The 27,815-nt window shown below is 44.3% G+C and overlaps 2 protein-coding genes across 3 annotated transcripts; one reads left to right on the top strand and one right to left on the bottom strand.

Moving 5' to 3' along the window:
- Nucleotides 1–7,778: 7,778 nt before the first annotated feature.
- Nucleotides 7,779–19,543, bottom strand: exoc5 (exocyst complex component 5). Its single transcript, XM_083633993.1, has 18 exons — nucleotides 19,390–19,543; nucleotides 18,912–19,006; nucleotides 15,358–15,505; nucleotides 15,052–15,246; nucleotides 13,474–13,538; nucleotides 13,218–13,246; nucleotides 12,870–12,979; nucleotides 12,626–12,670; nucleotides 12,380–12,520; nucleotides 12,209–12,291; nucleotides 11,915–12,124; nucleotides 11,295–11,442; nucleotides 11,031–11,139; nucleotides 10,782–10,902; nucleotides 10,573–10,659; nucleotides 10,306–10,414; nucleotides 9,884–10,099; nucleotides 7,779–9,076 (listed from the first exon to the last, which is right to left on the bottom strand). Exons 1-18 carry the CDS (start codon nucleotides 19,414–19,416, stop codon nucleotides 8,888–8,890), a joined length of 2,127 nt encoding a protein of 708 aa, XP_083490119.1. The 5' UTR covers nucleotides 19,417–19,543; the 3' UTR covers nucleotides 7,779–8,887.
- Nucleotides 19,544–19,637: 94 nt separating this feature from the next.
- ap5m1 (adaptor related protein complex 5 subunit mu 1) lies at nucleotides 19,638–27,025 on the top strand. 2 transcript variants are annotated; one of them, XM_083633994.1, is made up of 8 exons: nucleotides 19,638–19,825; nucleotides 19,980–20,664; nucleotides 20,756–20,983; nucleotides 21,084–21,223; nucleotides 23,380–23,465; nucleotides 23,562–23,674; nucleotides 24,030–24,126; nucleotides 25,199–27,025. In XM_083633994.1, the coding sequence occupies exons 1-8, from the start codon at nucleotides 19,758–19,760 to the stop codon at nucleotides 25,279–25,281; spliced, it is 1,500 nt and encodes a 499-aa protein (XP_083490120.1). In that variant the 5' UTR covers nucleotides 19,638–19,757; the 3' UTR covers nucleotides 25,282–27,025. The 2 variants fall into 2 exon arrangements, with proteins under 2 accessions (XP_083490120.1, XP_083490121.1); XM_083633995.1 differs by having other exon boundaries at nucleotides 19,639–19,825; nucleotides 20,004–20,664.
- Nucleotides 27,026–27,815: the final 790 nt, after the last annotated feature.

The following is a 27,815-nucleotide window of genomic DNA, read 5'->3' as shown; positions in this document are numbered from 1 at the left end:
GTGTGTGTGTGTGTGTGTGTGTGTGTGTGTGTGTGTGTGTGTGTGTGTGTGTGGTGTGTGTGTGTGTGTGTGTGTGTGTGTGTGAGTGCCTCTCTCTGTCACCGACTCACCGCTACCGTCGAGGGGCCAATTACTTGCTCCTCCGAGAGCAACTCTGCCATCTCAGGCCTTTCATTCGGCCGCACGCCCTCCTCCTCTCCTCTGCCTCTGCGGAAACATCTGTCTCTGAATATGCAATGAGCTTGTCAAAGAGAATACACCCACACGTCCCGCGTAAAACTAATATTTGCAACCATCAAACCTGTCGGTTCTGCCTCTAGTGCTGCACATCGCTGGAAGCAGGATGGTGGGAACCTCTCCCCCCCTGCTGTAAGATTACTGGCCTTGTTACTGACACCATGCCTCGCTGCCCTCCTCCTCCTCTGCACCTCCCCCTTTTGGTCATCCTCCTCTTATCAGCCAGCCTGCTCCATCTTCTTCTAATGGAGGCTTCATTAACTGGACTTGGGGCTCATCAATGCCTGCCTTCTTAAGTCAACATCAATATTGACCAAAGTTTCAGATATCAACTCAGGCTATCTGGTTTATTTCTATGGATTATGGATGAGGAGTGCGTTTAACCTGTTTTAAGATAGGAAAATAGTTAGTGGCATTATATTGACATATATTGACATATATACACATATATTGACATCTATGCAAGCATGATGAAATCGAATCCCACGCTCAATCAAGAGATTTGGTGATTTGGTCATAACTGTCCATTTTATGTGTGTGATTAATCTGAGAGCATTCAGGAGGATATATGCTATATCATAACCTTGTTTTTTTAATAGGGAGTGCGGGTGTCTCACGTCCTTTCTCCTGACTTTCAATTTGCTCTTGGAGATTTTGGGAAGTAATCGACACGAGAGAGATGAGAGAAAGAAAGAGATAGTGAGTGAGTGAGTGAGTGAGTGAGTGAGTGAGTGAGTGAGTGAGTGAGGGAGTGAGTGAGTGAGTGAGTGAGTGAGGGAGAGCTGTTTTGACAGGAGACACTACTCTGTCTCTCTCTCTGCTAACTGATGAAGATTAAAGAGACAGAGATTATAGGCCAGCAGAGATTGACTGCAAGAGAGAGAGAGTGAAAGAGGAATGGGGGAAGATAGAATGGAACATAGCAGACTAGAAAGAGAGAGAGAGAGAGAGAGAGAGAGAGAGAGAGAGAGAGAGAGAGAGAGAGAGAGAGAGAGAGAGAGAGAGAGAGAGAGAGTGAGAGTGAGAGTGAGAGCATTTGCATAATGTCCTCCACCACAGTAAGTCCCTGAGGCTAACCATTCTGGATAACATAGGACCAATACTCTTAATTCAATCTCTTTATTTTTCTAATACTTCACAAATTAATAATTTGCCCCCATTCCACCCCCAACCACCCCCTCTCGTCCACAAACCACCGCGAGCGCTGAGCTGAGCTGCCTAAGTTTGTAACTTTAACCCAAGAAATTGATGTGAGCAGGCCTTGAGGCAGACCTGCTAATGAATGGATAGAGAGAGAAAGAAGAAAGTTAAAAGATGGTCTTTTATAAAGTAATTTAAGAAAATCCTGTTAGCTGGATCAAGTACACGAGTATAATTTCTCAAAATGGGAAAGAGAGGAGCTTTCGTGCCTTTCCTGCACACTTAATAACAAAATTAAGGAGGTAACGAGATAAAGAGAGGGAATCAATTAGGCCAGGCCTGGTAAACAGTGCTAATTGTAGAGAGGGTACATGGCTGATGGAGGTGGGATGATGGCTGTGTGATGCTGAAGTACACACACCCTCAGGCTGGCTAATCCCACATCACCTCCCACACTGACGTCCCAGATTAGGACTAGGATGGGTGAGGCCCGCCAAAGGCTAATAGATCAGACAAGGTATAGGCAGCAGGACTCTGTATATGACTCCATATTTAATATACCTTCCCTCCTGGCATGCTGGCCTTGCCTTTCAAAAATAGAAAAAAACGTTTCAATGAGAGTTCACAGAATATGAAATATTTTGCAGTCTGCATTTCATTTACCCATTCATTTGCATATTGCTCAAATAAAGCCTCTACAATTGAAAGCATCAGTGAGTGGCCATGTGCATTTTGCATTATATAAAATGACGAAGAAGAAGAAGAAGAAGAAGAAGAAGAAGAAGAAGAAGAAGAAGAAGAAGAAGCATACTATTAAAGGTAATTACTAAATTATTTTTTTATATTTTGGTTTCTATCTCACTGCCTGTGTTTGCCACCTGTCTGACCCTGCTCTACTGCAGATTTCAGCCTCTATGTGTTTTGTCCAGGTTCATGGTGACACTGTCATTCCCCTGCGGTGGAGGCGTGGACAGACACCCGTCAAGTAGACAGCCTGTTAACCAGCCACTAAACACACTGCAGATAAGAGGAGATTATCAGACTGTGATTGTTCCAAAGGGAAGTCCTCTGTCACAGAGACCTGGCCAGGCTCAGTCAGGGAGGGAGGGAGGGAGGGAGGGAGGGAGGGAGGAAGAGATGGATGGATGTATGGATGTATGGATGTATGGATGGATGTATGGATGTATGGATGGATGGGTGGATGGTGCAGTGTGAGGTAATTATCTGTTCCTTCTGTTCATAACCTTGGTAATGTTGCCGCAGGGATTCAAAATCAGACAAATATAGACTAGATTAGGAATATGTGCATTTCCTTATCAAATGACATCATTGTTATTGGAATAGGCCTATATCAGTGTGCAATGAGTATTAAAGTATGAAATGTGTAAGGCAATGACTGTATGTTCAATTCTTATGTATTCGTAAGAAGGCTGTATTTTATCAAAATAATGACATTATTATTATTATTATTATTATTATTATTATTATTATTATTATTATTATTATGATGATGATATACGTTATTTATGTTATTTATATTTACATTATTCCCTCACATTTTGTATCAAGGTAATGTAATCCAAGATGATACAATTCCATGTTCTTAAAAAAAGATTTAGTTTTAATAATATATCTAAAAACTTCTTATAAGACAGTTATTATGTTCCAGGGATAACATAACAGAATGGACTAAAAATAATAATGTAATGATATAATTACAAAAATGAATCATTATTAATTTAGTGGATTTGGTTATATTGCAGTTATATCACAGAGGGAAAAGTGGTTTCATTTGTATTAGTTGTAGTTTTTTTTTTCATTTTATGTACAATTATATACCTTATCTATAATTAGAAAAAAATGTAAAAGGCTTGTAACCTTTTGTAAATTATAATAGACATTAATTATTATTATTACACATAATTAAACAAAAATATGTGTGATTTGTATATTCAGTATTAGATTGTATCTAAGGATTAACTTAATTTACCTTAATTTATTCTTCTCTACCTTATAATTGTGCCTCTACCTTACACCGAGATGCGACCGGTTTGACCTTTTATCCAGTGTTTCACTTCTGTCCCACTTCCCCAGTAGATAAAAGCGAGGATGAATGGTCTCCGAGGGCATACCAAACACTGAGCATTATTTGATTCAGACTCCCTTGGGTGTTATGACTGGGAAATAATTGTACGTATTTGTATTTGTTTCTTTTTGCTGTGGTGTGCTCTGGGTAATTCTTAATACCTTCTAGAGATTATACGGTAACTCCCAAACTCCCATGATTATAATTAAGCCTGACTTGGTTATAAAATGAGCAAATAGCAATTTAGTTTTGCAACGTGTGAGGGAGCAGCTCTGTGTGTTCCTCCATGGCTCCATACATCTCTACATTTCTGCATACTTGTGTGTGTGCTTGAGCGTGTGTGTGTGTGTGTGTGTGTGTGTGTGTGTGTGTGTGTGTGTGTGTGTGTGTGTGTGTGTCAATCTCTGTGTCAGGGGAACCTGCTGCAGAAGACAGGCATATAGGCAAGGTTTTGTTAGGCATGGAGACTGCTATCATCTTCCTTCTGGTAAAAAATAAATAAAAATACAAACATTCCCCTATCCTCTCTCTCCCCTCCCTTTTCTCCATCTTGCACTCACTCTCTTTAGCTTTCTCTCTCTCTCTCTCTTTCTCTCTCTCTTTCTGTATCACTTACAAAGGCAGCCGTTCCCTGCAAAACGAGGCCACGTATGGAAGGTATGCAAATGAAATCATTGCTGGTGGATTAGAATGGGACACCATATACCCTAAATCATGATTGTCAATCATGGCTGGGGATTAAGGGATATGGGCTCACAGGCCCAAAAAAGCAACATTTCCCCCCCCCTCAGGCAGATCCCCATTGTGAGCAGCTCTGAGGAAGAGAGGGCTCCACAGGGGAGGAGAGCAACACTGGTGCACTAGTGCCCCCTTCTGTCTGATGTGCACTGCACCATTTCATCATCAAGCACTGCCAGACTGAACAAAAATAGAGGTTGGCACACACAAGCCTATTCATTTACATTCATTGTACCCTAAGGCAAAAAAAGCTTGATTAGACAAATGCACACGCTTTGGTGATGCAGTGTTTCATCTTCAGTGGAGGAGAGAGAGACCTTTGTGTCTCTGGCAAGTGTGCAGGCTTGGTTCAACATCAGTGGGTTAGGAGGGCCATGGGCCCAACACATGTAACAGATGTTTGTTTGCCCTGTGATTGAATGTGTTTAGTGCTGAACTTCCTTAACCATCTGAATCAATCTGTTCTTTATACTAGGGCTGCAAATAATCTTCAATGTTGATTAATCTGACAATTATTTTCTCGATTCATCGGTTAGTTGTTAAAATGCCAGAAAATGGTGAAAAATGACGATCAGTGTTTCCCAAATCCCAAGATGACATCCTCAAATGTCCTGTTTTGTCCACAACGCAAAGATAGTCAGTTTACTGTCATATAGGAGTAAACAAAACAGAAAATGTACATTCAAGAAGCTGGAATCAGATAATTTTTAACTTTTGTTTTAATACCGATTATCAAAATAGTTGAACATGAATTTAATTGATTAATTGTTACTGCTCTACTTTATACTCTGTGATTTCCATCTGCATTTCTATGTATGCAGTGTGCCTGTAGGCTACTAGGACTGCCCATTTGTCAGGCTAGGAATGTATATTACATAAAATAATAATGATACATAGATGCGTAATACGTTTGAGTAAAACTCTATAATAATATGCATAATTCTACTTGATGAAATATCCTTAATAGTCTGCAAATCAGGACTCGTACTCCATCTTTCCTGTGAGAAAGTAGTGCGGCTCCTCACACAGAGACATGTTTAGTGGATTGTGAGTGCAGACCCCAGAGCCCTCAGCTAGAGTGCCAGTCTGTTCCTGTGGAGCAGTCAAACAGACCAACCCAGCCAAGAGCGAGCAAGGCACAGGCACAGAGCCAGGAAATAGCCCCGGAAAACGCTCCACAATGGCAGAGAATTAAGAGTTTTTATAGGAGAGATAGGATGGGGGAGGAACAAAGAACAGCACGCTAGTTCAGCTGCCTATGATTTTAGGAATCAAGGGAGGGTTCCGTTTAGCCCCGGCAGACTAGACCTTCATAAAGAGAAAAGTGAGCAAAGGAGGAGAGTTGGCACTCTCCACATCCTGCTCAGTGCAGCTCCCGGCTGCCCAAGACTGAAGGTGGTATGGCACCTGGGCCATGTTGGCCATGGCATGGTATGGCCAGGAGGTCAAGGCCGGGCCAACATCTGCAGCACATCAGAGAGCCTGGCTGTGGGCCCACCCCATGGCTTCCATAAAGCCTTGCATATAGACATATCCTAAAAAAAAAGAATAGCTTTGGAGGTACTATATTCATGCAGTTTCTTGGAGTTAAACTGATGAACAATTACAGAAGTTGACACTGATCACATATCAGGTGATTTATAAATGCAGGATGCTGTTATGCTTGAAAATGGGAAGAGCTGAGGACATTTACCTCCATGTGAAACCCAATGAAGGTGTTTGTCTATGAGGATAGCACACTCTGAAACGTGAGCAGTAATTAGCGGACTCATTTCAATAGGGGGATTCTTAATACCCTCCCAGGCTGGCTGCTATATAGCTCGACCACCTGAGTCATCGTTCTGATGGCGGCTAAAATAAACCGCTGAAATTGATACAAGCCGCCAGCACACTAAAGAGCAAGTGCTAATCGTTATAAAGTGCTAATCGTTATGCATCATTAGGTGAAGATTTAGTTTAAACGTGTTTAGCGGGAATTAAGCAAAGCTGTTGTTGACATGGATTGACTGCTGTAATGCTTTATTGTCAGTGCTCCAGGAGGCAGAGGGAGGGTTGGCCTAGTCGGGGGAGTGATGTGCTGAAAGCAGGGATTTGTGGGATGTAGGAGGACTAGCAGGGGGGGGAGACAGAGTGGACAAACAGGAAACTACTGTATGGCGGAGAAAAGGGAAGAGAGAAAGGATAGAAGTGGACCATGGTGATATCAGTGGTCAATGGCTGAGAGGATAGAGAATTTGTTCAATCTGAATTTGAAGATGGATGCCTTAGTGTTTCTACATTCTGTATCTGCAGAATGATGAGGGGTCTTCAAAACATTTAGACCGTGGCTGAGTTTTCACCACAGCAGAAAAAACTGAGTTTACTGTAACAACAGTGTAACTGTTAATTATTATCTGATAATTATCCAAAATCTTAATTTCAAGAGTAGCATACTAATCTGTAACCTGTAACCTAACCAGGCATCACACATTCTGACACAATAGAACCTCAATTAATAAAACCTCAGTCAATTATTTTCCATACCTGGCCATAAATTTGTAATGTTTGGAAGGGAGTTATACAAAACATACAGCCAGGGCACACATGACTGCAGCATCACAGGCTGATAGGTGTGTTTATAGAAATCAGTATGCAGGCACTCATTCAGGGTTCACCACTGCGGTGGATAAGTACAGATGGGAAACCCAACAAGCAGTAGAGGCAGTAAGGTAGAACATGAACGATGGTGGTCAGTTCAACCACAGACAACTCTCCCTCTTCTGTCCAGACAGCCCTGTGTTTGTATGTTTGTGTCTTTATGTGTCTGAATGAGTGTATGCGAGAGCTGCTCAACCTGACGCGTAAGAGAGGACAGTCTTATCCAGCTCTCCAGTGTTGACAGTATTACTAATCCCATCCACCTGCTCAAACACCACCCCAAAAAACACATCCCTCCCCCTCCTCCATCTGCCTGTGCTGCGAGTCCCTGGGGCCAGGCTGCGCCTCTGCCTCCGTCTGCACATCAGTTATGGTCCCTGGCCGGGGCCCACTCCCCAACCCCTTCCCGCGCTGCACACATTTAATCGCCGCAAAAACAAATAGTTCTCGTGTGTTTGGAAAAGACCCACTGTTTGCATCAGGGCCTAACAAAATAATTTTTACAAGCTATCCAGTTGTGATTAGGGCTGAGAGAATTGAATTTATGTGGCATTGATAATATTAATATTAGCCTAATTAATTACGTTGTTTGAATTTGCACAGCGCCGTGTGTACCTTCTACACAACACTAGCCAGCCGGAGCTGGAACGGAGCTCCCGGGCGTCTCTATCTGCCTGGCTCGCCCCAGTCCATGAGTACAGCACACAATCCATCAGCTCCTAGATATCTAATCCCCTCTGGCGCTGCTCACTTCCTGAAGTCTGAGAAACAACTTTCCTCTGGTGGCAAGAATTCCAATGAATACTTGATGACTTCCATAGCAAAGGAAGACTGTTTCGGCTCACTTTGAAAGTGACACTTGCCCAGAGAACTGGCGTAACTTTTTAATTCACGGCTCACAGTTTGTGGACGGATATTGATAAGAGGGACAATGATAAAATGCGACATCTTTTTAATGAGTCTGTGATTAAAGTAAACAGCGGTACAGTGGGAACAGCTTTGCGTAGCAGACGGTTTCAGGCATCAGGGGCACAACTGGTCTCCTTGCTCAGGGCAGAGGACAGTGACTTTGCCCTCCCATAAGCCCTGTGTGAAGAAGTCCCCTTCAGTTTGTTTCCATGATCAGCGGAGGGCAATTTTTCATCGTGCCCTGACCCAGAAACGCCGTTGATCCAGTCAACAATGGAGACCGTAGGAGTGCAGGCACCGCTGGATGAGCAGGTGTTGATCTGTGCAATTACAGTGACACATACTCACTGACCCATCACACCAGTCATCTGTGCCTAAGTGGGGACCACCCAATCTCCAGAGTGGTTCTCAGACCTGCTTACAGCTCAGATCACACTTCTCTGTGATGACCTCTTGACCTCTGCTCTGTGGTCAGAGGTCAAGGGTTAGAGAGGTGGTCATGTGCCTCTCTCTCAGCCAGACACAGCTCTATCTCGTGCTCGGGCGACATGTCTACGGACCGTGTTGGGTCCTCTACAGTTCCTTACAAGGGGAGTTGTTCCCAGTATGTAGTGCTACTGCAGGCCTGATTTAACAGTCTACACTTATCTTCACAGCAGCTTTATGGTCTGTTCCTGTGCACGAGTGCAGCCACAGAATTTATATATTTGGCACAATCAAAACAAAAGCACAAGTCTCTTTTTTGTTACAGTCAAAAGCACAGAAATCAATGTAGTCCATTTAGTCATAATATGTCAGAAATTTTAGCCATGATGTGGATTGGTGATGGATTAGTATTTAAAAACAAAAGAAAGCTCAAGTGAACAGACACTTGAGCTTCTTCAGATTGGGGGAAAAACAACAGCGGAAAAAAACAAAGTAAAGTAAAATGCACATATCCCACATTCAAGAAGGTGGTGGCCGTTGTCTCTATGATGGACAAAGCAATCCCAGGAAAGTCTGTATGCTGGGACCAGAGAGACCATCTACTACAAAAGACACATTCTCTGAAGCAGGGGGCGTCTCCAAGGTGCATCATCTCATCAAAGCGTAGGGGAATGGCGTGATTGGACGGAGGGCAGGGACTCATTGACTCAGTCATTAACTGAAGTGGCGGCCCAGTCTGGACGGGCGGTAGTCCACTCGGAGCTGGACGAAGGCGTGCAGCAGGTTCCGGTCCAGGTTGGTCAGCTGCTCTCCTGAGCAAACCTGCTTCAGGTTGTCGGGGGCAACCACCAGGAGGTTACAGAGGGCGTGGAGCGTGTCGAAGAGCTGCAGTACCAGAGGGACCTGATGGAGAGACAGGCACAAAACTGTTAGCGTTTCCACACACATCTTATACCTTCGTCTGGGCAGTGCAGCGGTAGATTCCCTGGCTACCAACATGAGGGCCGCAGGTTCAAACCCCTGTGTTACCGGCGGGGAATTGTGTGATCTGCCCACATGCTACATCCTGCCAGTGAAAACTCCTCCGTCAGGTGAAAAGAAGCGGCTGGCAACTGCACATGGATGGGAGGAAGCATGTGCTAGTCTACAACTCTCCCCAGATCGGCAGAGGGGGCGGAGCAACGACCGGGACTGCCTAGCAGGGGGAATGGGCAAAGTACAATTGGGGAGAAAAATGGGGGGGGGAATCTGAGGGAGGGACACATCTTTCAGCGTACTACAGTAGTAAGTTTCTAATGACAAAGGCTCTACATTAAAAAAATATCACAGTTTTCAGTCTATTGTCATTTGGACTATTTTGAGCTGCAACCCTTTTGGACAATCCATGTATCTGTTGCCTCAGTGCTTAAACATCTTTCTTTAACCCACCTTCTCTTCACTCACATCTCCCATTCACAATTGAAGAGGATTTAATGGGCGAAATCAACAAAGGATGATGGCATTCACCTGGATTCACCTGACCAGTCTATCTCATACAGAACACAGCTTTTCTTTATGCCCTGTACATTCTGTGCAGGTGTAACCATGTATCTGCCCTGTGAACAATGTGTCCTGGACTGGACCTATGCCCCCCCCCCCCTCCTCTCCCCCCAGTTACAGGTCTCTGTCCTGTGACCAATGTGTCCTGGACTTTTATGTCCCCTCACTCACCTTAAACTCCTTGGCGCAACGTCGGTACTCGGCCACGTCGCAGATGGCCAGCATGCCTCCCATAGAGCTGTAGCTGTACTGCTGTAGATGCTCGTGGATGAGCCGGTGGAAGCGAACGCCCAGCTCCGTCAGCACCGTGTCCACGTTCTTCCCGTCCATGGACTTCTGCACGCGCTCCACCTGCCGACTCACGTAGGCACAGACTTTGGAGCAGGCCTGCCGGACACAGGGACAGTCAGTTTGAAAAACGTGTTTAAAGTGGCAAATTATCACCATGTGGCTAACGAGAGCTATATTCAGTCCAAAAACTTTCCATGTTGTGTAAGAGTCTAAACGGACAGTCCTAAGCATTTGCCTGTTTCCGATCTGTGTTGTTTTGCATGTGAGCCCAGTGGCTGAGGCAAAGGCTGTGCATCCCTTACTGTGGTGTACTGGAGCATGACATTGTTCTCATCCTCAGGCCGGAAGTCAGTCTTCTTCTGCTCTGTGGCCAGGATGTGCTTCATTTGACCCACCATGCAGTTTAGTGTTCTGGGTGGGGAGGACAAATACAATGCCACACATTAGAGTGGTTTCTTTGAATGGCCACTTGTTGTTCCATTATAATTGGAATGTATTTGTTTACATGTACAAATGATGAACCAAAGAACATGCAAGAATGGTTGGTTGCCAGTTAGGAGCTTACTGACCTGTCAATTCCCGTGTCCAGTTTCACTTCCATCTGTTCAATCACCTCTTTCTTCTTGTGCAGGCACTCTGTCAACTTTGGAGATGAGCTACAGACAGATATTTCAAATGTGAAGTCAGAGGTCTCACTTTCATCTGAAAAGAATGGGCCTATGAGAGGATATATTGAGGGATAATTGAATGGTGTTTTTCTGAATACTACTTTACTAACCTAATGAGAGGCATGAGATGGTCATTGAACTGCTTGTCAAACAAGTGGAAGATAGTGTTAGCCTGCTGGACCACATCCATGAAATACAGGTTGACATTCTTGGCATCTGCCGAGGGGATAGCTGTCATTCAAAGAGAGAGGGACAAGGTAAGTCAAAACAATAAACTAAAATATGGTTTAACAGTAGGTCAGATCAGCACACAGCAGTTAGAGGTTATGGTTATTATGAGCGAGTTGAGTTGGATGTACCCGAGAGGCCGATCTCTAGGGCGTAGTCCATGTGATCCACACACAGGTGCTCAACCAGCAGCAGGAAGATGGAGAAGGCGTTCTTGGGCAGGTCAGAGGGATCTGACAGCTGTGTCACAACAAACACAGAAACAAGAAAAGCGGGTGCAATTGACTTGTCAACCCAACAGCATGTTCACTGAACGCTGACAAAACACTTCTTTCTATTTGAACTTGCTCTAACTGCATGCCCCTCCCTTTTAGAGGGGGGCAGAGGAGCCTCACCCTGTGGCATCTCTCAAAGGCATGGCGTGTCTCCTGCAGCAGGTTGACCACCACCTCTTGGGAGAGAAAGGTCTCCCCATGGGTGTCAATGCTGGGGCCCAGGGGCAGGTTGGTCCGCTGCCTGATCCGCTCCTTCAGCTCCTGGATACTACAGAAGGACAGAGACAGAGGTTGGATCAATTATGGAGGTTTTCAAATCTTCTAAAGCGAACGTGTCCTGATGTTTAGAATGGAGATGGATGACTTCTTTCTGTAGGCCAACCTGGAAGATGGCATCGCGCTGGGTTCCCTCGTCTGGAAGTCAATGGGGTTTTTGTTCGATGCCTTAAATAGGGACTGTGTTCAACAGGTTTATGAAACTGAGACCTTTGTGTTCAGCGAGATCATCTTCACAAATGAACATGACTTTTATGATTTTTGAAGCATAAATGTGATCGCCAAAAATCACGATTTTCATAAAAGTGGTGTTCATTTGTGAAGATTATCTTATTGAACACAAAGGTGGCAGTTTCATAAAGTTTTGTTGACTTCCAGATGAGGGAACCAGATGATTCTAACTTCCGGGTTTTAGGACTAATTCCTACGGCACCCTGCTAGTCTATAGAGAACCCAAATCTGACCTGCCAGTGCCAATTGGGCGTTTCTGGTGGTTCTTGGAGTCATAGTAGCGCTGTAGGATATTGGCGCTCCGAGTGCGAAGGTATTCCCTCTCCATGTCGATGTAACTTTCCAGGTAGGAGGAGAAAATGTTCTTGATCAGCTTGGACAGGAAGGTGTGCTTGTCTGAACCCAAGTTGAACTCTGTCAGCTTGGTAGCCAACGTCGTCGTCCTGGAAAAGAAACAGAGTTAAGTAGGGACAGGAGTTATTGTGTGTCGACACAGTAAAGCAAAAACAAGAGAGCAAGTTAATTACCGAGTGTAAAGGTCGTAGAGGTTCTTGAGGTACTGTTCTACATCGGAGTGTCGGGTCTCGTCCAGTTTCTCTCTAACATGAGCCTGGAGAAACAGAGGCAGACAATATATCAATGTCAAATATAACAATGGCTGTGATAAGACTGAACAAACTGGAAGCAGTAAAAAATACCTGTAATTTGTTCTCAAAGATGTTCTGGATGAGTTTGGCCATAACAGCCTCTGGGCTGCTGAAGACCTCTCCCACCTGCTTGTTGACCCTCTGGCAGAGGACTGCAGTGTCCTCAAACACATCGTTCCTTGTGTAGGCCCCCTGGGGAGAGCAACGAAGGGTTAATACAGAGGCGGTGGATATTACTGGTCCAGAACAAAAAGTGGAATATTATGTATGAATAACTAACTAACAATATACACTCACTTCCTGACACTGCTTGATGTAGACATCCACACAGTGTGCATATCCCTTTTACAGAAAGAGACAAGCATTACATTTCTGCCAACTTCACATCACTTACGTGAAGACACGACATCGAAAGACAAAACAACAAACTTTATTGCATGTTAGTATGTCATGTATGAATTGAATGGCCGTCCCCTAACATCACACTCGAGACAAAAAAATGATCAAATGCGGACATGACAGTGTGATGTTTCTGGGTCACCTTGAAATGTAGCAGAACCGCAGCCACCTCCCGCATACGTCCAATCTCACCCCTGCGCTGGGCGGCGGTGAACTCCTGGATTAGCTGCCGCTCTAGGTCGTGGTACTTACCTGGGTAGACACACACACGCACGCACGCACGCACGCACACACACACACACACACACACACACACACACACACACACACACACACACACACACACACACACACACACACACACACACACACACACACACACACAGAATAATTTCATAATTTGCTGCTAACTTATTATGCATTTCTAACCTGGACAATATTCAATGTGGACTAGGACTAGGGAACATAAGTTTGAATGTCACAAACTCACTTGCAATCTTTGCCTTGACATCTGCAAATCTGTCAGAGAAGAACATCAGAGAGGCTATTGCAAATTATATCACAGGTAAAACCATGTTTTAGTTCCAGAAACTCACATTAGAATAATGTATTTTAACATGTGAACACCCTTGATACATTTTTATATGAGCCTACACCGTGAGGGATAGACAACACTACTAATACACCACGTTCCGCTTGTTTGACAGTACTCTTGTCTAAAGCTGCCCCCAGGATGCCTGACTCACCTGTCGAACGGCAGCTCCTGGGCAATGAGATGCAGCTTCTGAATGATATCAGCTGCCTCCTTAATCTGACGAGAGAGAGAGAGAGAGAGAGAGAGAGAGAGAGAGAGAGAGAGAGAGAGAGAGAGAGAGAGAGAGAGAGAGAGAGAGAGAGAGAGAGAGAGAGAGAGAGAGAGAGAGAGAGAGAGAGAGAGAGACACACACACACACACACAGACACACACAGACACACACACACACACACACACACAGAGCAAGAGAGCAAGAGAGGACCATGAGAGGTGGACATCCAAACAGAAGGCAGGCAGGCCGCCGGCAGTGTCTCCACTAGGGGGATCATCATTTTAGAGCAGACCTCCTCCACCTCCCCATGTTGGCCAGGCAGCTGATAACAAGCTGGCTGCGCTCACCTGGGCATCGGCAGCAGCAACAGCAGCAGTCCTCCTGACTTAGCAGCGCATCCAACTCTTTATTGGCATGCCTTTTCTGAATGGGCTGTAATCCCACAAGAGTCTAAATCGCCTTCAATAATCTGTCCGGCCAGGGATATCTGTCTAAAAAAAAAACCTGGGCCCTGTCGGGAACACCCCACCCACCCCCTCCCCCTGACATACACGCCGGCTGAAAAAGCCCCAGACCTACGAAAGGCCCGCCGCCGTCCGCAACTCCTCTGTTCCCGCAGATGCCTGCCTCAGCTAACATCATTACTCTGCTCCCGTGAGGAGGATCCAGCCTTTCTGCTCGGCGAAGGTTTTCTAAGTATCTGTCCCCCAGCTAAGATTAGCTAAATCCCATGTAAGTAATGTAGCCGTCTCCCTGCAGTCAGGGTTTAGCAGCACTTGTCTCCACGCTGGCGGCCCAGCCCTCCCTTTCAGAAGGATTAGCAAAGCCATCCCCCTTCAGCTCTCCTCTTTCCCCCTCGTCTGGAGGTATGCTGCTCAGGAAAAGGAATCTGGCCAGATATTTCCGCGTGCCTCTCCAGAAACATATAGCCCCATCTCCAGCTCTCGTCTCTGGGATTGACCCCCCAGACCCGCTGCTCTGCTCCAACTTGTGATGTTCCTATGATGCTCCTAATCTGGAGCATCCCCATCTCTCTGCTGCAAACAACATATTCAAAATCAAACTTTCAAGGGTCAACAGTCACTTGTCTCATATCAACATGGCCTGTGTGGAGGCAGCAACTAAGTAAAAGTATGCATTTCATGATCTGCTTGTACGCATGTTATCTCCTTCCTTACTTGTACTATCATGCCACAAGCCCCATCCTGCTGTAGTGTGACAACAACAATTCAACAAACTCTGCCTCGCAGACAACCTGCAGTAAATGCAATTAGGCTTGACATGAGCATGTTGACATCCATGCTAGTCAATCAGCCAGCTATTGTCAGAAAGCAAATGACAGGTTATTAATCCAAATTAGCTGAGGGATCCAACTAAATGGATAAACTTGACAAATGAATATGGATGGTTTACTTCATAATACTGCTCACTCACACCTGCGGCAATATCACAGTGGGAACTCTTGTCAATGTACACCCCCACCGAGGTGAGCTGATGGACCCCGTACAGGGCACTGACCTTGTCGGGGTTGTTGAACACGTCACTGCGCAGCTCTCCATCCAAAAACTCGTTGAAGTAGATCATAAGGCGCTGAGCTTCCACTGCCCTCTGTCGGGGTGTGTTCACCCCCTCCAGCTGGTCACCCAGGTGACACACCTTGGTGGCCACATAGCTGATGTGCTCGTCAAGCTCCTGGAAATGCTGAAAGGCCACCTGAAAGGATACAGAACATGGAGTGATGTATGTGTGATTGAGGGATAGGGAAACAATAATCTCTTACAGCGTAAAGAGATTCAGGTGGGAACATTAGACCGTACAGCTCACCTGGTTGCTCCTCTGCAAGTCTTGTACTTTGTGTGCAAATTCCTTGGCCTCGCGATGACACTGGTGTTCAAGCTTTTCCACTCGCCGTTGGATCTTCTCATCCAACTGCTTCAGCTCCTCAATGTGGTTCTCAAACTCTTCCAGCAGCCTATCAAGAGTGTAGAGAAGGCCCTTTAGATGCAGAACTTCACATTGGTCTTAACAACAGGGATCCACAGCAAACAACAGGTTAAACACAAAAATAGTCTTAGTCTGGATGAGTAATTGGGAAAGGCATGGTTAAATAATCTGTCCCACTGACCTAACACTTCCAGTTAATAGTTACAGAATAATACTGGGTGCTTAATTCCTGGGTCCCCAGACTTAAGAAGCTCTGAAAACTAGGAGCTTCGTCAGCTGCCTTTTAAGTGCCATCAGGACTGCAGAGCAAATGTTCTAAGTCAGCACCACATTTCACAGACTAGGAAACATCCCAAAATGATGAGTGTATAATCTCTTGACTAATTCCCCTCAGCACTGGCTACAGCTTAAAGACATCTCCCATCCCTTCCCAATACACACTCATTGCCTGGCTGGTGACTCACAGTATGGCGGCCTCCAAAGATAAGTTGTCTCTGACTCTTCTTCACTATGGTTTAGAAAGGGCTTCCAAGGAGGTGGTGGCAACAGTTTTGTGGAGGAAGTCGATAAGGCAGGATGGATCTACAGTATAGTTAGGGTTCTTAAAGACTGTATGGCATTTGTGCTTACAAGAAATAAGTTGGTTCCCAAGTGTAAACATAACATCAAGCAATGATATATATATATATACATTAGGGGTGGGGGAAAAAATCGATACACCACAGTATCGCGATATTTTGCCTGACGATATTGTATCGATATTTGGACGCCAAGTATCGATATTGCAAAAAAAAAAAAAAAAAAAAAAAAAAAAAATTTTTTTTTTTTTTTTTTTGCAGGCCATGCCAGGCCACCGGGCTACTATAAACTTTAGTTCCAAGGCCAGCAGTAAACAAACGGTAGCATATTTTCATTTTGTTTTAACAGTAACAGTTTTGTCATAACAGTAATTTACAAATTCCCCAGTTACTGAATGGGCTGCACAAGATGTTTTGTGCAAGTGAAGTGAAGTTGCATTGTTCAAAAACTACATAAGTACAGTAGTCCACACACACATCCAGTTAAGGTGGACTGTAAGTAGACTGTAACAAACAGTTCAGTTTGTCAGGTGCATGCAACTATGACATGACTTTATGAAAGTTGTTGGTCTGTCTACTTGACAATGTTGCTGCAATAAAATGGTTGAAGTCAGATGTACAGACTGAAAAATTGTTCTTATATAAACCAGATGTTGACAAAGTTTTCCTTTGGGGACATCATTTGCAGTTGAAAAAGTAAGAAATCGCAATATATCGAAATATCGCAATATTCAATATATCGCAATATCGATATATCGCAATATCGAAAATATCGCAGTATCGCAATACTATCGTATCGTGACTCAAGTATCGTTTCAGTATCGTATCGTGGGCATCTGGTGATTCCCACCCCTAATATACATATATATATATATACACACACACACACACACACACACACAATAATAGACCTTATTCTAACCCTGGACGGCACCATATTGTTGACATACCGTCCTGCACGCACACAGCGCTGCAGCTGACAACTAGTAACAGCCTTATTGTCGTTTCTGTTCCATTACAAAATAGCGATGGTAATGACACCAATAAAAACCCCACAGTTGTTATTTGTATGCTGCCGACGGCAGCCGTTAATGCCTGTAATAAATAAACAAAAGAACGAGGTGAACAGACTTTGCTGTGAGGAGCTGTCAGAAGGTTTCACCTGTCTCAACTAACTATCCACACACCTCTCCTGTGCTGCTGACGTATCACCAGTCTCACTCCCTTCACGTCTGAGGACGGTAGAGATAGAAACAAACCACGGGGACTTTATTGCTGTCATTACTACAGCCATGCCTAACGCAGGTCACCATCCGAACACAATTGGAATGATACAGGTAACGCTAACAGCGGCTAGCTTCCTATAAACGCTGCTCCACATAGGCTGTTACTTGAGAGCTGCTGCGTTATGTCGACAATATGGCGGCGGTGGGCGTGCCAGTACGTGAGTGACGTCAATCGAATAAGGTCTATACTCCATAGCGGCAGCCTGTATACTCCATAGCCTATATAAAATTGTAAAATTGAGATCAATTTTAGGACATCCTGGAGAACTACTTCAGTTTCACTTATGGAGTATTTGGTAAGTTGATATTGACTGCTGTAAATAAATAAATAAATCAGAATATTTATTAAAAAAGAAAATTTAGTTAAAAATACAGTATCTATCAAATCCATTTCTAGACAATTTCTTTTGAAACCAAATTATGATGGAGCAAAGTGGGACTGTAACTGACAGTTCCCATGAAGCAAACACAATTAAATAGTTCCAGTGACAGAAAAGTAAATTTAACCATGGGAAATGGGAGCAAATATGGAATATGTGCATGTAGATGGCAACCTTCTGATTTGTTAGCATTATGTCAAGACAGTGGGAAAATGTCTTTGTGTCAACATTACAACATTTGAAAACAAGAGTTGTGAATTACATTAAAGACTGGGCTGGGGGGAAAACAGAATCCTATCTCCTATAATAAGAATACGAAGTGTCTGTGTGTGGGCCAATTGTGTTTGGCCACAGCTATGCCATTTTACATGCGATCGCACTGAATATTTTAGGAAGTGTAAAGAGCACCCCTGCGGGTGACCTAACGGAGCCTGATTTTTGAATTAGGTAATTTGGGCAGACTAAATGGGCAAAAATGGCTAATTAGTAGCCAAAATGAGTCAACACAGGTTCAGTACCATGGAGAGCTCCATTTGTCCATTACTGATGGAGCTCACCTGAGTGGAGGAGCACAGCTGAGAAGAGATGGAATCAGCCACGGACGTGGACTATGAAAACCCTCTGGGGTGAGAGAGGAGAGGCTGCATGCCAACTCTGTGAGCGAGGCCTGACTAAATGGCCATTGATTGTGTGCTCCCACGGGTATCAGAATCAGAACCATAATAAGAATTCAATGTATGTCTGTGTGTGTGTGTGTGTGTGTGAGAGAGAGAGAGAGAGAGAGAGAGAGTCAGTGAGTGAGTGAGTAAGTGACTGAGTGAGCGAACTAGCTAATCGGGCTGCGCAGCCCGATACACTGCATGGGTATTCCACTAGTTAAGTAAAAATCAGGCTGCCATCTGTATACATCTGAATGGAAAAGCTGTTCAACACATTAAAAATCTCATGTGGAAATAGGAGATAAAAGCATCCATTTGAGAAGTGCACTTTTCTGTCAGATTACTCATTATTTAGGTTGATCTCTCAGATAAGAAATCGAAGACCAATGGATGCAAGAGAGTACATCTAGTGTTATTACTTAGTTTGTTCATAGTCAATTTTGAGTTAAAAACTGGGGCATGGCATTCTTCGAGGTTTTGATTTACAGTGATGTTCAGACAGGGAGGTGTGCACTGCCTCTGGAACTGTACCTTTTGGGGTCAAACGCCTCGGCTCCTCCTTTAGAGCCTCCTCCAGGAGTCCTCCATGCCAACCTTTCAATGTACTCGTCTGCATCAAAGGGCTCCTGGGCACAGAGAATGACATGTGCACGATGATCATCAAACAGCAAAACAACCAGGCTCACGTTAGTTACGACGTTGCTATTTAACCAACAACAAAATAGCAACCCGCTATATAGCAATCCTATACCCCGGAATAACTGGTAACGTTATTTGTACTATTAGTTACCGTACGTTGCCTCCCTTAATTAACGTTAACGTTAGATAATGCAAGTCAGTAACGTTAAATTAAAGCAACCACGTAACGTTACTCGCTGTTTTTCCTGTCTAGGATATGGCACGGTGTAAATATAAGAGTCTTTCTAATCTAGCAGAGAATGGACAAGAACATTAGCCGTAGCTAACGTTAGCTTGCTAACACAGCAGTCTGGTGCAGCAGTCATTTTACCTCGAACAGTTGAGCAGCTGTTGCCATGTTCAAGCTTCCGTTAGCGGCGTAGAAAAACACAACTTCGGGCAAGGAATTGAGAGTCGGCAATACTGCCGACTTCCCGATGAGCTTGCTGATTTCTTACAGTTTTGCCCTTTGTTGACAGCTATTAGTTAGCAATCAGCTTCCTGTATGGGAGAGAAGGGTGGGGAATCTGGAGATAGTTTGCAAATACGCATGCGCATATGTCGGCTGGCTGTCACATGAAACAATAGCAGGAAGTAGCTACGTTCGAGCTAAACGACAACAACATTGAGGCATATTTGCAAGATGATAATGGTCTAAATCACAGAAATTTGCCATCGACTGAGGACTTCACTGGCCGAATGAGTTTACGTGCTTTGTGGATTATTTCTCACGAGAAGGGAGAAAATGTTTCAGTACGATTTTCAAGGTTTGTAACTTTGACTCTCACAAAATCTGTACACTTCCATCATAAGTTTAGTGGAGTCGAATGGTGTTGCGCTCTGATGCTGTATAACATGTACAGTATATAATATAGAAACCTACTGTTAGTGTTTTCAGCTGATGCTCTGTGTGGAAATTAGGATGTCTTGTGTCTCCTCCCACAGGCGGTTCCCTACAGTTGAGCACCGTGCAAAGTGCCTGGCGGGGTCCTTATATGTGCCAGTCCCAGAAGATAGTGCTGTGCTCCAGCTCCTACTCACTGAGCTGGGGCTGGCTGACTCAGACAAGCCCTACATAGTTCTCAGAGATGACTGCCTCCACCAGCAGCGATCCCCAGCCCTGGAGCTGCATGTGCAAGGCTCTGGAAAGGGAATCCTCTGGCCAGTGTTGGCCATCTCACAGGGGCCGCTGATCTTGGCTTGCCTGCCTTTGGTGGACGGCCCTGCTGAGCCGCGCCCACCTCTGGCCAGCCTGCTGTCAGTATCCCAGGGCCTCACACTCCTGGCAGGCCTGCAGACTTTTCTCCTTGGTTCTGGGAGTAAGCCTGATAGTGAGGGGCTGGCGTCTCGCCTGGCCATGCTGCCTTCCATTCTCCTGCAGGTTTGTCCTCTTGGCACACCTCTGGATATCCCACAGGTGGGGGCGCCTTCCGCATCCACAGTGTCCACTCCTGCTGGGACCCAGAAGCAGCCGGCCTGGAAGACCGGGCTACACCGCGGCCGGGCTGTGGTGAACGTAGCGCTGACAGAAATGGTGCGCTCCATGCAGTATGGTAACCGGAGCATGCAGGACCTCTGGGATGTCTATGGCACTGTGACATGCAAAGTAAGTACATGGTGTAAGGTAAAGGTGCTAAAATTATAGTACAGTAATTTTGTACCTCTTGCTTTAACCTATTTATTCCTTCTGTCATCAGTGTGAAGTGGAGGGGGTGCTCCCAAATGTGACGGTGACCCTCACACTGCCACCAAACGGGTCACCGCTACAGGACATCCTGGTCCATCCGTGTGTCACCTCACTGGATTCCAGTATTCTGGCTGCCAGCAGCGTGGATGACTGTGACAGCTCAGCTTTCTCTGGGCCGTACAAGTTCCCCTTCTCTCCTCCGCTGGAGCCGTTCAGACTGTGCAGTTATACATCTCAGGTATAAAACTTAATGTAACACAATAACAAGGCAGCTCGTAATTCTATGCATTGTGTGAATCTGTCATTTGATTCTGGTTGACAGTCTGTTCTTTCCTCAGGTCCCTGTCCCACCCATCCTGGGTTCCTATCAGCTGAAGGAAGAGGAGAACCAGCTGCGTGTGTCAGTAACCCTCAAACTTCATGAGAGTGTGAGGAATAGCTTTGAGTACTGTGAAGCACACCTGCCCTTCTTTAACAGGTACAGCACAAGAGACACAAGCTTCTCGTTCAGAGCTCTTGCAAATGTCCAGCTCCTGTAGAGTACTTTAAGAGGATCGATGGGTTTGCGAGGTAGATTGTGATCCTGACAGCATTAGCAAGTCAGGAACCAAGATCTCTTAGAGAATAGTTAACAGATTTCAATATTTATGAGTAAGAAAACCTGTGTCTTTATGACAAACCATGTACTTTTACGCCATTTTGGTAAAGGGCGAGAATAATAAATTCTTAGACATGTTAGTAGGATAATCAACGAAAGTAGGTTGCGGAAAAAAATCTACTTTTCCTAATTAAGTCAGCCAATAAACTAATTTAAATTATGTTTTTAAGAATGTTTAATCACAGAATAATGGCATTAGAAACACTAGTAATAGTACTAGTACACTAGTCATTATATTCTGTTTTGCCGGGAGGAATTCTTGGCTAAATGTATCATTGTTGTATGGTCTCTCATATGGACCTTTTTAATATGGCATAACACTCTCCTCTGTATCTTTAGTTAAAAACCAGAATCTGCCATTATCTTTGCAAAACACCTGAGCTGGTCTCATCACAGTACACCAAGTACCGTAACTCATCTGCAGTTTGCCAGCTTGAATAAATGAGATCCCCTAACAGCCAAGTAATAACCTAATACCGGTAGTCTAACTTTCTCATCAAATCCATTGTGTATGACCCAGTGGCAAAGTACTCCTCTCATTCAAATTTGAAGAAATGTACCCCAAAAGTTGGACTAAAATTACTTGAAACATTTTCATTGTCAGTAGATCATCTCACTGTTGAATCCTCACAAAAGTTACTCATACCATCATTGTGGGATTTCTTGCAGAGCATAGATGATTAAACCCTCTAATTTTCAAAATGGTCTGACATGTAGTTCTCCCCAGGCAAATCTGCTTCCATTTGCATTCGTGTCGTTATCTCACTCCAAATAGGTGCTAAAAGTGCTGAACCCATAAAATCCCTCTAAAATACATACATAGAATGCTGCAGCCCATCTGGTATTCAACCAACCCAAATTCTCTCATGTCACTCCCCTCTTCTGGGACCTCCACTGGCTTCCCATCTCGGCATGCATTCAATTCAAGACACTGGTTCTGGCCTACAGGGCGGTACACCAGACAGCCCCTCTGTACCTACAATCTATGGTTCAGCTCCAAACCTCTCACTGCTCCCTCCACTCCTCCACCAGTGCAGGATGCCTCGCCCCTCCTCCGCTACGGGGGCTCAAAAGTCGCTCATCCCGTTCGTGACTCTTCTCATCCCTGGCACCACAATGGTGGAACGAGCTCCCACCTTCGGTCAGGACGGCTGAATCACTGCTGATCTTTCGGCAAAGACTAAAAACACACCTTTTCAGGCTCCATCTGGGCCCTTCTTGAACTAACATCTTTCTCTCTCTCTCTAAAAACCCCCCCAAAAAAACAAAATTTCTTCAGAAATGTAGCTGTTGCATTGTTGATTTCTCTATTGCTGACAAAAATGTGTTATTGTAAGTCGCTTTGGATAAAAGTGTCTGCCAAATGACGTAATGTAATGTAATAATGTCCTACTATAGACTAAATCCAAAAAATGTTTGCGGCCTACATCCGACCGTAAACGGTACAGAGGCTAAATAACGTGTTCTCAGAGAACATTTGACATGTATTTTAACAATAAAAGGAGCTGTTCATCAGCACCACACAGAAATCAGTGAGCTGTCTGCAATAGGCTAATTAGCGAATAACTGATGACAAATTAAATAACGTATTATTTAACAATGGCCGCGGAGAATTGCATTCTCATAGATAATGATTGTTTCACAAAGATCATCATGTTTTGCAAATGATTTGGCAGCCCACTTGCAATACCTTCATGGCCCACAGTTTGGGAATGGCTGCTATAGACCGTTTTCACAGCAACCATTTCGAGGTGGTAAAGCACGAAGTAAAGCAGGTGTAACCAATATCATTAATGATGGTTCCATTCCATGTAGGTGTTCCAGTGCCAGGGCCCTCATTAATGTTAATGGTTACACCTGCGTTACTTCCTGCTTTACCACCTCAAAATGGTTGCTGTGATAGAGTGTAATTGCTAGTGATCTTTTCAAGGTGTTTTGAGTTGTAACATCTGCCTGTGGGCTCTGTGTGTTTGCAGGGATCAGATGGGTTCTGTGGATGTGAAGGTGAGCTCTGGGCAGCTGGAGATCTCCAAGGAGAAGAACCTACTGGTCTGGGTCCTCGGTATGCCTTCATGTAAAGATTCAATTTGACTGCAACTACAGTATACATTTGAAATAGAAGCTAATGTCTGCATTCCCCCCCTACTCTGCTATTTAGGCCAAAAGTTTCCTAAATGTCTCGAGGTCACGATGGACGGCAAGATCAGCTTTTCAGGGCAGATCCCCGGACCAGCAGACCCCCTCTGCACAGAACTTACGGCCTATATCAAAGTACGTTTACTTGTGTGGTGGCAATCAATAGCCTGTTGCAGTCAAAAAACATGGGTCAGCAGAATCACACTTCATCTCTGCTCTGATCCCAGTCCATAGCCCGGTCTTTTTGAATAATAGGAGGAACGACAAGTTACTTGATGCTATCCACTTTGTTACTTTAGAATGTAGAAACGAATAAATCAGTCATCAGATGTAGTCTAAATATGAAAGTCAGTTCTCCAACAACAAATCATTTAAATGGCACATCACATGAATGGGGTATTTGAAGCTGTCATTAGGTTGTCAAGTGATAAGCAGTTCCATGTCTAACAGTGTGTCTAATCTTAACTGCACCATCATGCCTACTTTACAGTTGTATTTCAAAGTGCCTGACATGACGCTGTCTGGGTGCTGTGTGGACCAGCATTCAGTGCAGGTGTATTCCTCTGCCAAACCACGGATCGTAACATGTAAGTGTGCAATTAAGCAATACGCCCCAAGAGGCTGTGCTTTACAGGGATTTTACAACTGCGAACGGCCTCTCAGGCTTATTGCTTTCATAAAACGGTTACTACAGATAGCCTACCTGTCAAGGTTTCATCAAATAAACACACAGCAACAGCAAAAAATGCAATACCGATCATAAATAATCATTCTTCAGGTGATGTAGTCTTTAAGCCGCGACATTTAACAGAATGGTTGCCGAGCAGTGTTCGAGTTATAACCTGAGAGCTATGGGGGTCCCCAAAATTGGCGGCGACCACAAAAATGTTGCCATTTTTTTCTCAAATCATGGCCGTTTGAAGCCAGATTTAGAGGAATATCTCATTTCAAATTAACATTAGGATTAGACTGTTGCGATGTCATCATAATATAGTCTTACTCTTGTTCCTTTTCTCACTCACCTCCAAGTCACCACCTGCCGATATATAATGCCGTGATATCATTTACTTGTTTGCATCTGATAAAATACAACAATTTAATTTGACAAAGGAGACACAAATGAGACTTACTCTATCTGCAATGCACTTCAAAAACTAACCCAAAAAAACTACGTATGAATGAAAAATAAATAGTTTTAGAGCCCTTAACAGGAGCATTTATCAGCAGATAGAGGCCTAGTTATTGCGACACGTGGTGGCTTGGTGGTGAAATGCAGCCATGTCATTTGCAACAAGATATTAGGGTGGTTCGTTCTTTTGGAAAACCGAAAACATGTTTCTTAGCCTATTTAACAAAAAACAATACTAATTCTTGCATTGAAAAATGCATTATTTGGAGGAAAAAAAAAGGTTACATTAGAGAGACCCCCACAGGTGTTCTTTTCCATGGGGGTCCAGACTCTCTGTATGGGGGCCAAACCCCCACAAGCGCCCCCATAACGCGAACCCTGTTGCCATAAGCAACACAGACGCCGTTTGCCGCAGTAATACTGTGATCCTGTCACAGGTGTGTGTTTAGTTTATAGTATTTTACAACAAATCATACATACATAAAAATCACATTTGTTCAAGCTAATGATGGGCTCTGTTCGATCCACAGCCCGAGAACTTCAATCCAAGGAGTACTTCATATGGAACTCAACAGGTACGGCTCCTGTTTCCTCTGGACACATGATGCTGTAGCCTAGATACTGTACGTGAGGAGCAGCTCGGTGGACAGGCGCTCCAGGCTCTGTACTGGGACTGATGAGAATGTCAAGGATATACAGTATGATGATCCAGATTGGATATGTGTGCACATGAACACATTTGTTACTATTCCATTGTTACTGGAGAGCTCACGACGGATAAAAAGTACATGAATACCAGTCAAAATGGCTTATAGATTGTGTGTGGCATCTAAAGGACCGATGTTAAAGACTTCAATCATTTTGCCTTCACTCAATACAGACCATGATGTGCACAACTTGCTGTTGATGAAGGAGAATTACTTGACTGGTAGAATTATGTATTTTTGGATGGAAAAAATGATTTGGTTAAAGTACACATCTGTGATATTTTGTTTAAAGTCCACTGTTGGAAATTCCTGCCCGGCCAGTTCAACTTCTTTTACCCCCCAACCGTACCCCACTGCCCCCCGCCCCCGCACACTCTTGTCTTTAGACAGAAAGGCCACCCCCTTGCTCTGACAGTCCCACTTCAGTGACTCTCCATCAGCCGGATAATTAGCAGCTGGGGCCTTGTCATCAGCTGTTGTGGTCCTGAAGGAGAGGGGTGCCTGGGCTGTGAAAGGGCAGGCTACTCTGCCCAGTGTCTTGGCTACAAAGGGCTCCTCTTGAGAACTGGCAGGAGTCCTTGGTCCCCCCTTTTGACCCCATCCCCTCCCTGTCAACCAGTGGCTGGTTCAAACGCACAACCTCTCCAGCCAGACTAAGATTGAGCGCTGACCCTCTGGCCCTCGTGACTTTAAAGCGGTCTGTCCCATTCAGCGAACAAGACTAGTATGCTAATTGGAGAAAAAGTTACAAAGACGGTAATGGTTAGGTCACCTCTTGAGGCTGCATAGGTGCTTTAATTCTCAATTCACGTAGAAGCATGAGTAAATGATTTTGATCTTTAACTCTTTTGCAACCCCATTGTTAGGTAATTACCATTGTCAGATAATGATCATTTATACTATATACTCATTATTTGAAGAGTGACCTGTTAAGGACGTTTTATTTGGTTCCTGAGGTTTCCCACAACAGTTTACATAATATGTTAGGTGTCCTATTACATGTTAACACTGCTACATTTCTACTACATAAGCACCACGACAGTCGAGAGAGTTTTATGAATAACTCGCTGTGAAGGGTTAAATCAGAGGAGATTTTGTTCCACTATTCCACAGCAGCCAGACTCCTCTGAGTGCCCCCATTGTCTGCTGCTGGCCTCTTGTGCCCCCTTGCTGGTCCAAACGCCACATTCTCACGTGGATTTCCACTCAGAAGGCTGACCATGACCAATCCTCTGTCAATTGGAACCAATTGCTCACACGGCATCCTTCACCTTGTTTTTATGTAGCTGTGCGGAGTGGCAGACACACAGACCTCTGGGCTCTCCCCCTCCACGTTGATTTGGCTTTAAGACCCAGTGTGTGTGGCTAGTGAACTGGAAAAGGAGACTTTTTTTTTTCTTTTTTTGAAGAGTTGGGCTACTCTAAATCTCCTCAGTATCCCAGTCTGTGGTCAGTCTGGCTCCTGGAGTCTGCAGTCACTGGCCTCTCACTGGCAGGCTTTGCTTTGTTGATTGAATGGCTTGCTAAGTAGATGGACTCGTTTTAACGTGATTCTCCGCTCCAGTGCCTTGTGCCCACACTTTATTTCTTTTTTACATAGAATTCTATGGTGTTTTTCAAAATCACTCATTTATTTCATCATCATTTACACTTGTATACATGCAAACATGAAATGAAATGAAGAAATGAGGAAATAAATAAAATAATCAAAATCAAACAGGCTTGAAATAACTTTGAATGTAAAGCAGCAGTGATGATTGTCATAAATCATATTGAGAACAGAATAAAGAGGAAAAACCTAAATGTTTTATAGTGATACCAAAAGCTTTACTACATTATTATAAAGGTTGTCACATTACAACTGTAATGCATTGACTTGTGTGGGTCAGGTTTAATTTCCCTCAGCACAATAATGACACCCAGTGGTAGAGTAGGATAAGGTTCACTGTAATAATGTGCTGATTTCTGTCTGTAATATGTCATGTATACAGAGTCTTGTATTCATTTGAAATAGGTCTACTCCATCATTGTCAGATTATCTTTGCTTATTTAATTCCTCTCCAGCCGTGTGATGTGAGCCCATCAGTGCACCGTGCCTGAAGACCAGGCTTCTGTTGGCCACCGTCCTCAGGTGTTTGGTAGCAGGCCAGTTCCTCTCTCACTCTCTCCAAGCCTGCTGAGAGCCAGCCTCAGGGAGACCACTTGGAGTGTATAGTGGTGCAATTAGCAATTTCCGGCTCGCAGACTGATCATTCTTCAACATCTTTTCAAATTATGGGATATTTTTGGATACTGTAAGGACTTTTTTGTACTAATTTCTATGCCTCCTCTTGCCCAATAATAGATCAAAGCCTTCAAAGCTGACTTGGTTGGATCACTATTGTTATTTTTTGCACTTTTGAGCACCACTTCCACCCCTAGAGGGCGCCATGCACTCTGC

This window comes from Poromitra crassiceps (genome assembly GCF_964638095.1).
Source record: "Poromitra crassiceps genome assembly, chromosome: 3".
Lineage (NCBI taxonomy): Eukaryota > Metazoa > Chordata > Actinopteri > Beryciformes > Melamphaidae > Poromitra > Poromitra crassiceps.
This window is presented reverse-complemented; position numbering and strand designations above follow the sequence as displayed.

Excerpts from the sequence above, each read along its gene's own strand:
- ap5m1 (XM_083633994.1), top strand. The coding sequence starts at position 19,758 with ATGAGTTTACGTGCTTTGTGGATTATTTCTCACGAGAAGGGAGAAAAT. Across the intron at positions 19,826-19,979 it reads GTTTCAGTACGATTTTCAAG|GATGTCTTGTGTCTCCTCCC; the intron begins GTTTGTAACTTT and ends TGTGGAAATTAG. Across the intron at positions 23,466-23,561 it reads CCTACTGGTCTGGGTCCTCG|GCCAAAAGTTTCCTAAATGT; the intron begins GTATGCCTTCAT and ends TCTGCTATTTAG.
- exoc5 (XM_083633993.1), bottom strand. The coding sequence starts at position 19,416 with ATGGCAACAGCTGCTCAACTGTTCGAG. Across the intron at positions 15,506-18,911 it reads GAGGCGTTTGACCCCAAAAG|GCTGCTGGAAGAGTTTGAGA; the intron begins GTACAGTTCCAG and ends CACTCTTGATAG. Across the intron at positions 15,247-15,357 it reads ACTTGCAGAGGAGCAACCAG|GTGGCCTTTCAGCATTTCCA; the intron begins GTGAGCTGTACG and ends GTATCCTTTCAG.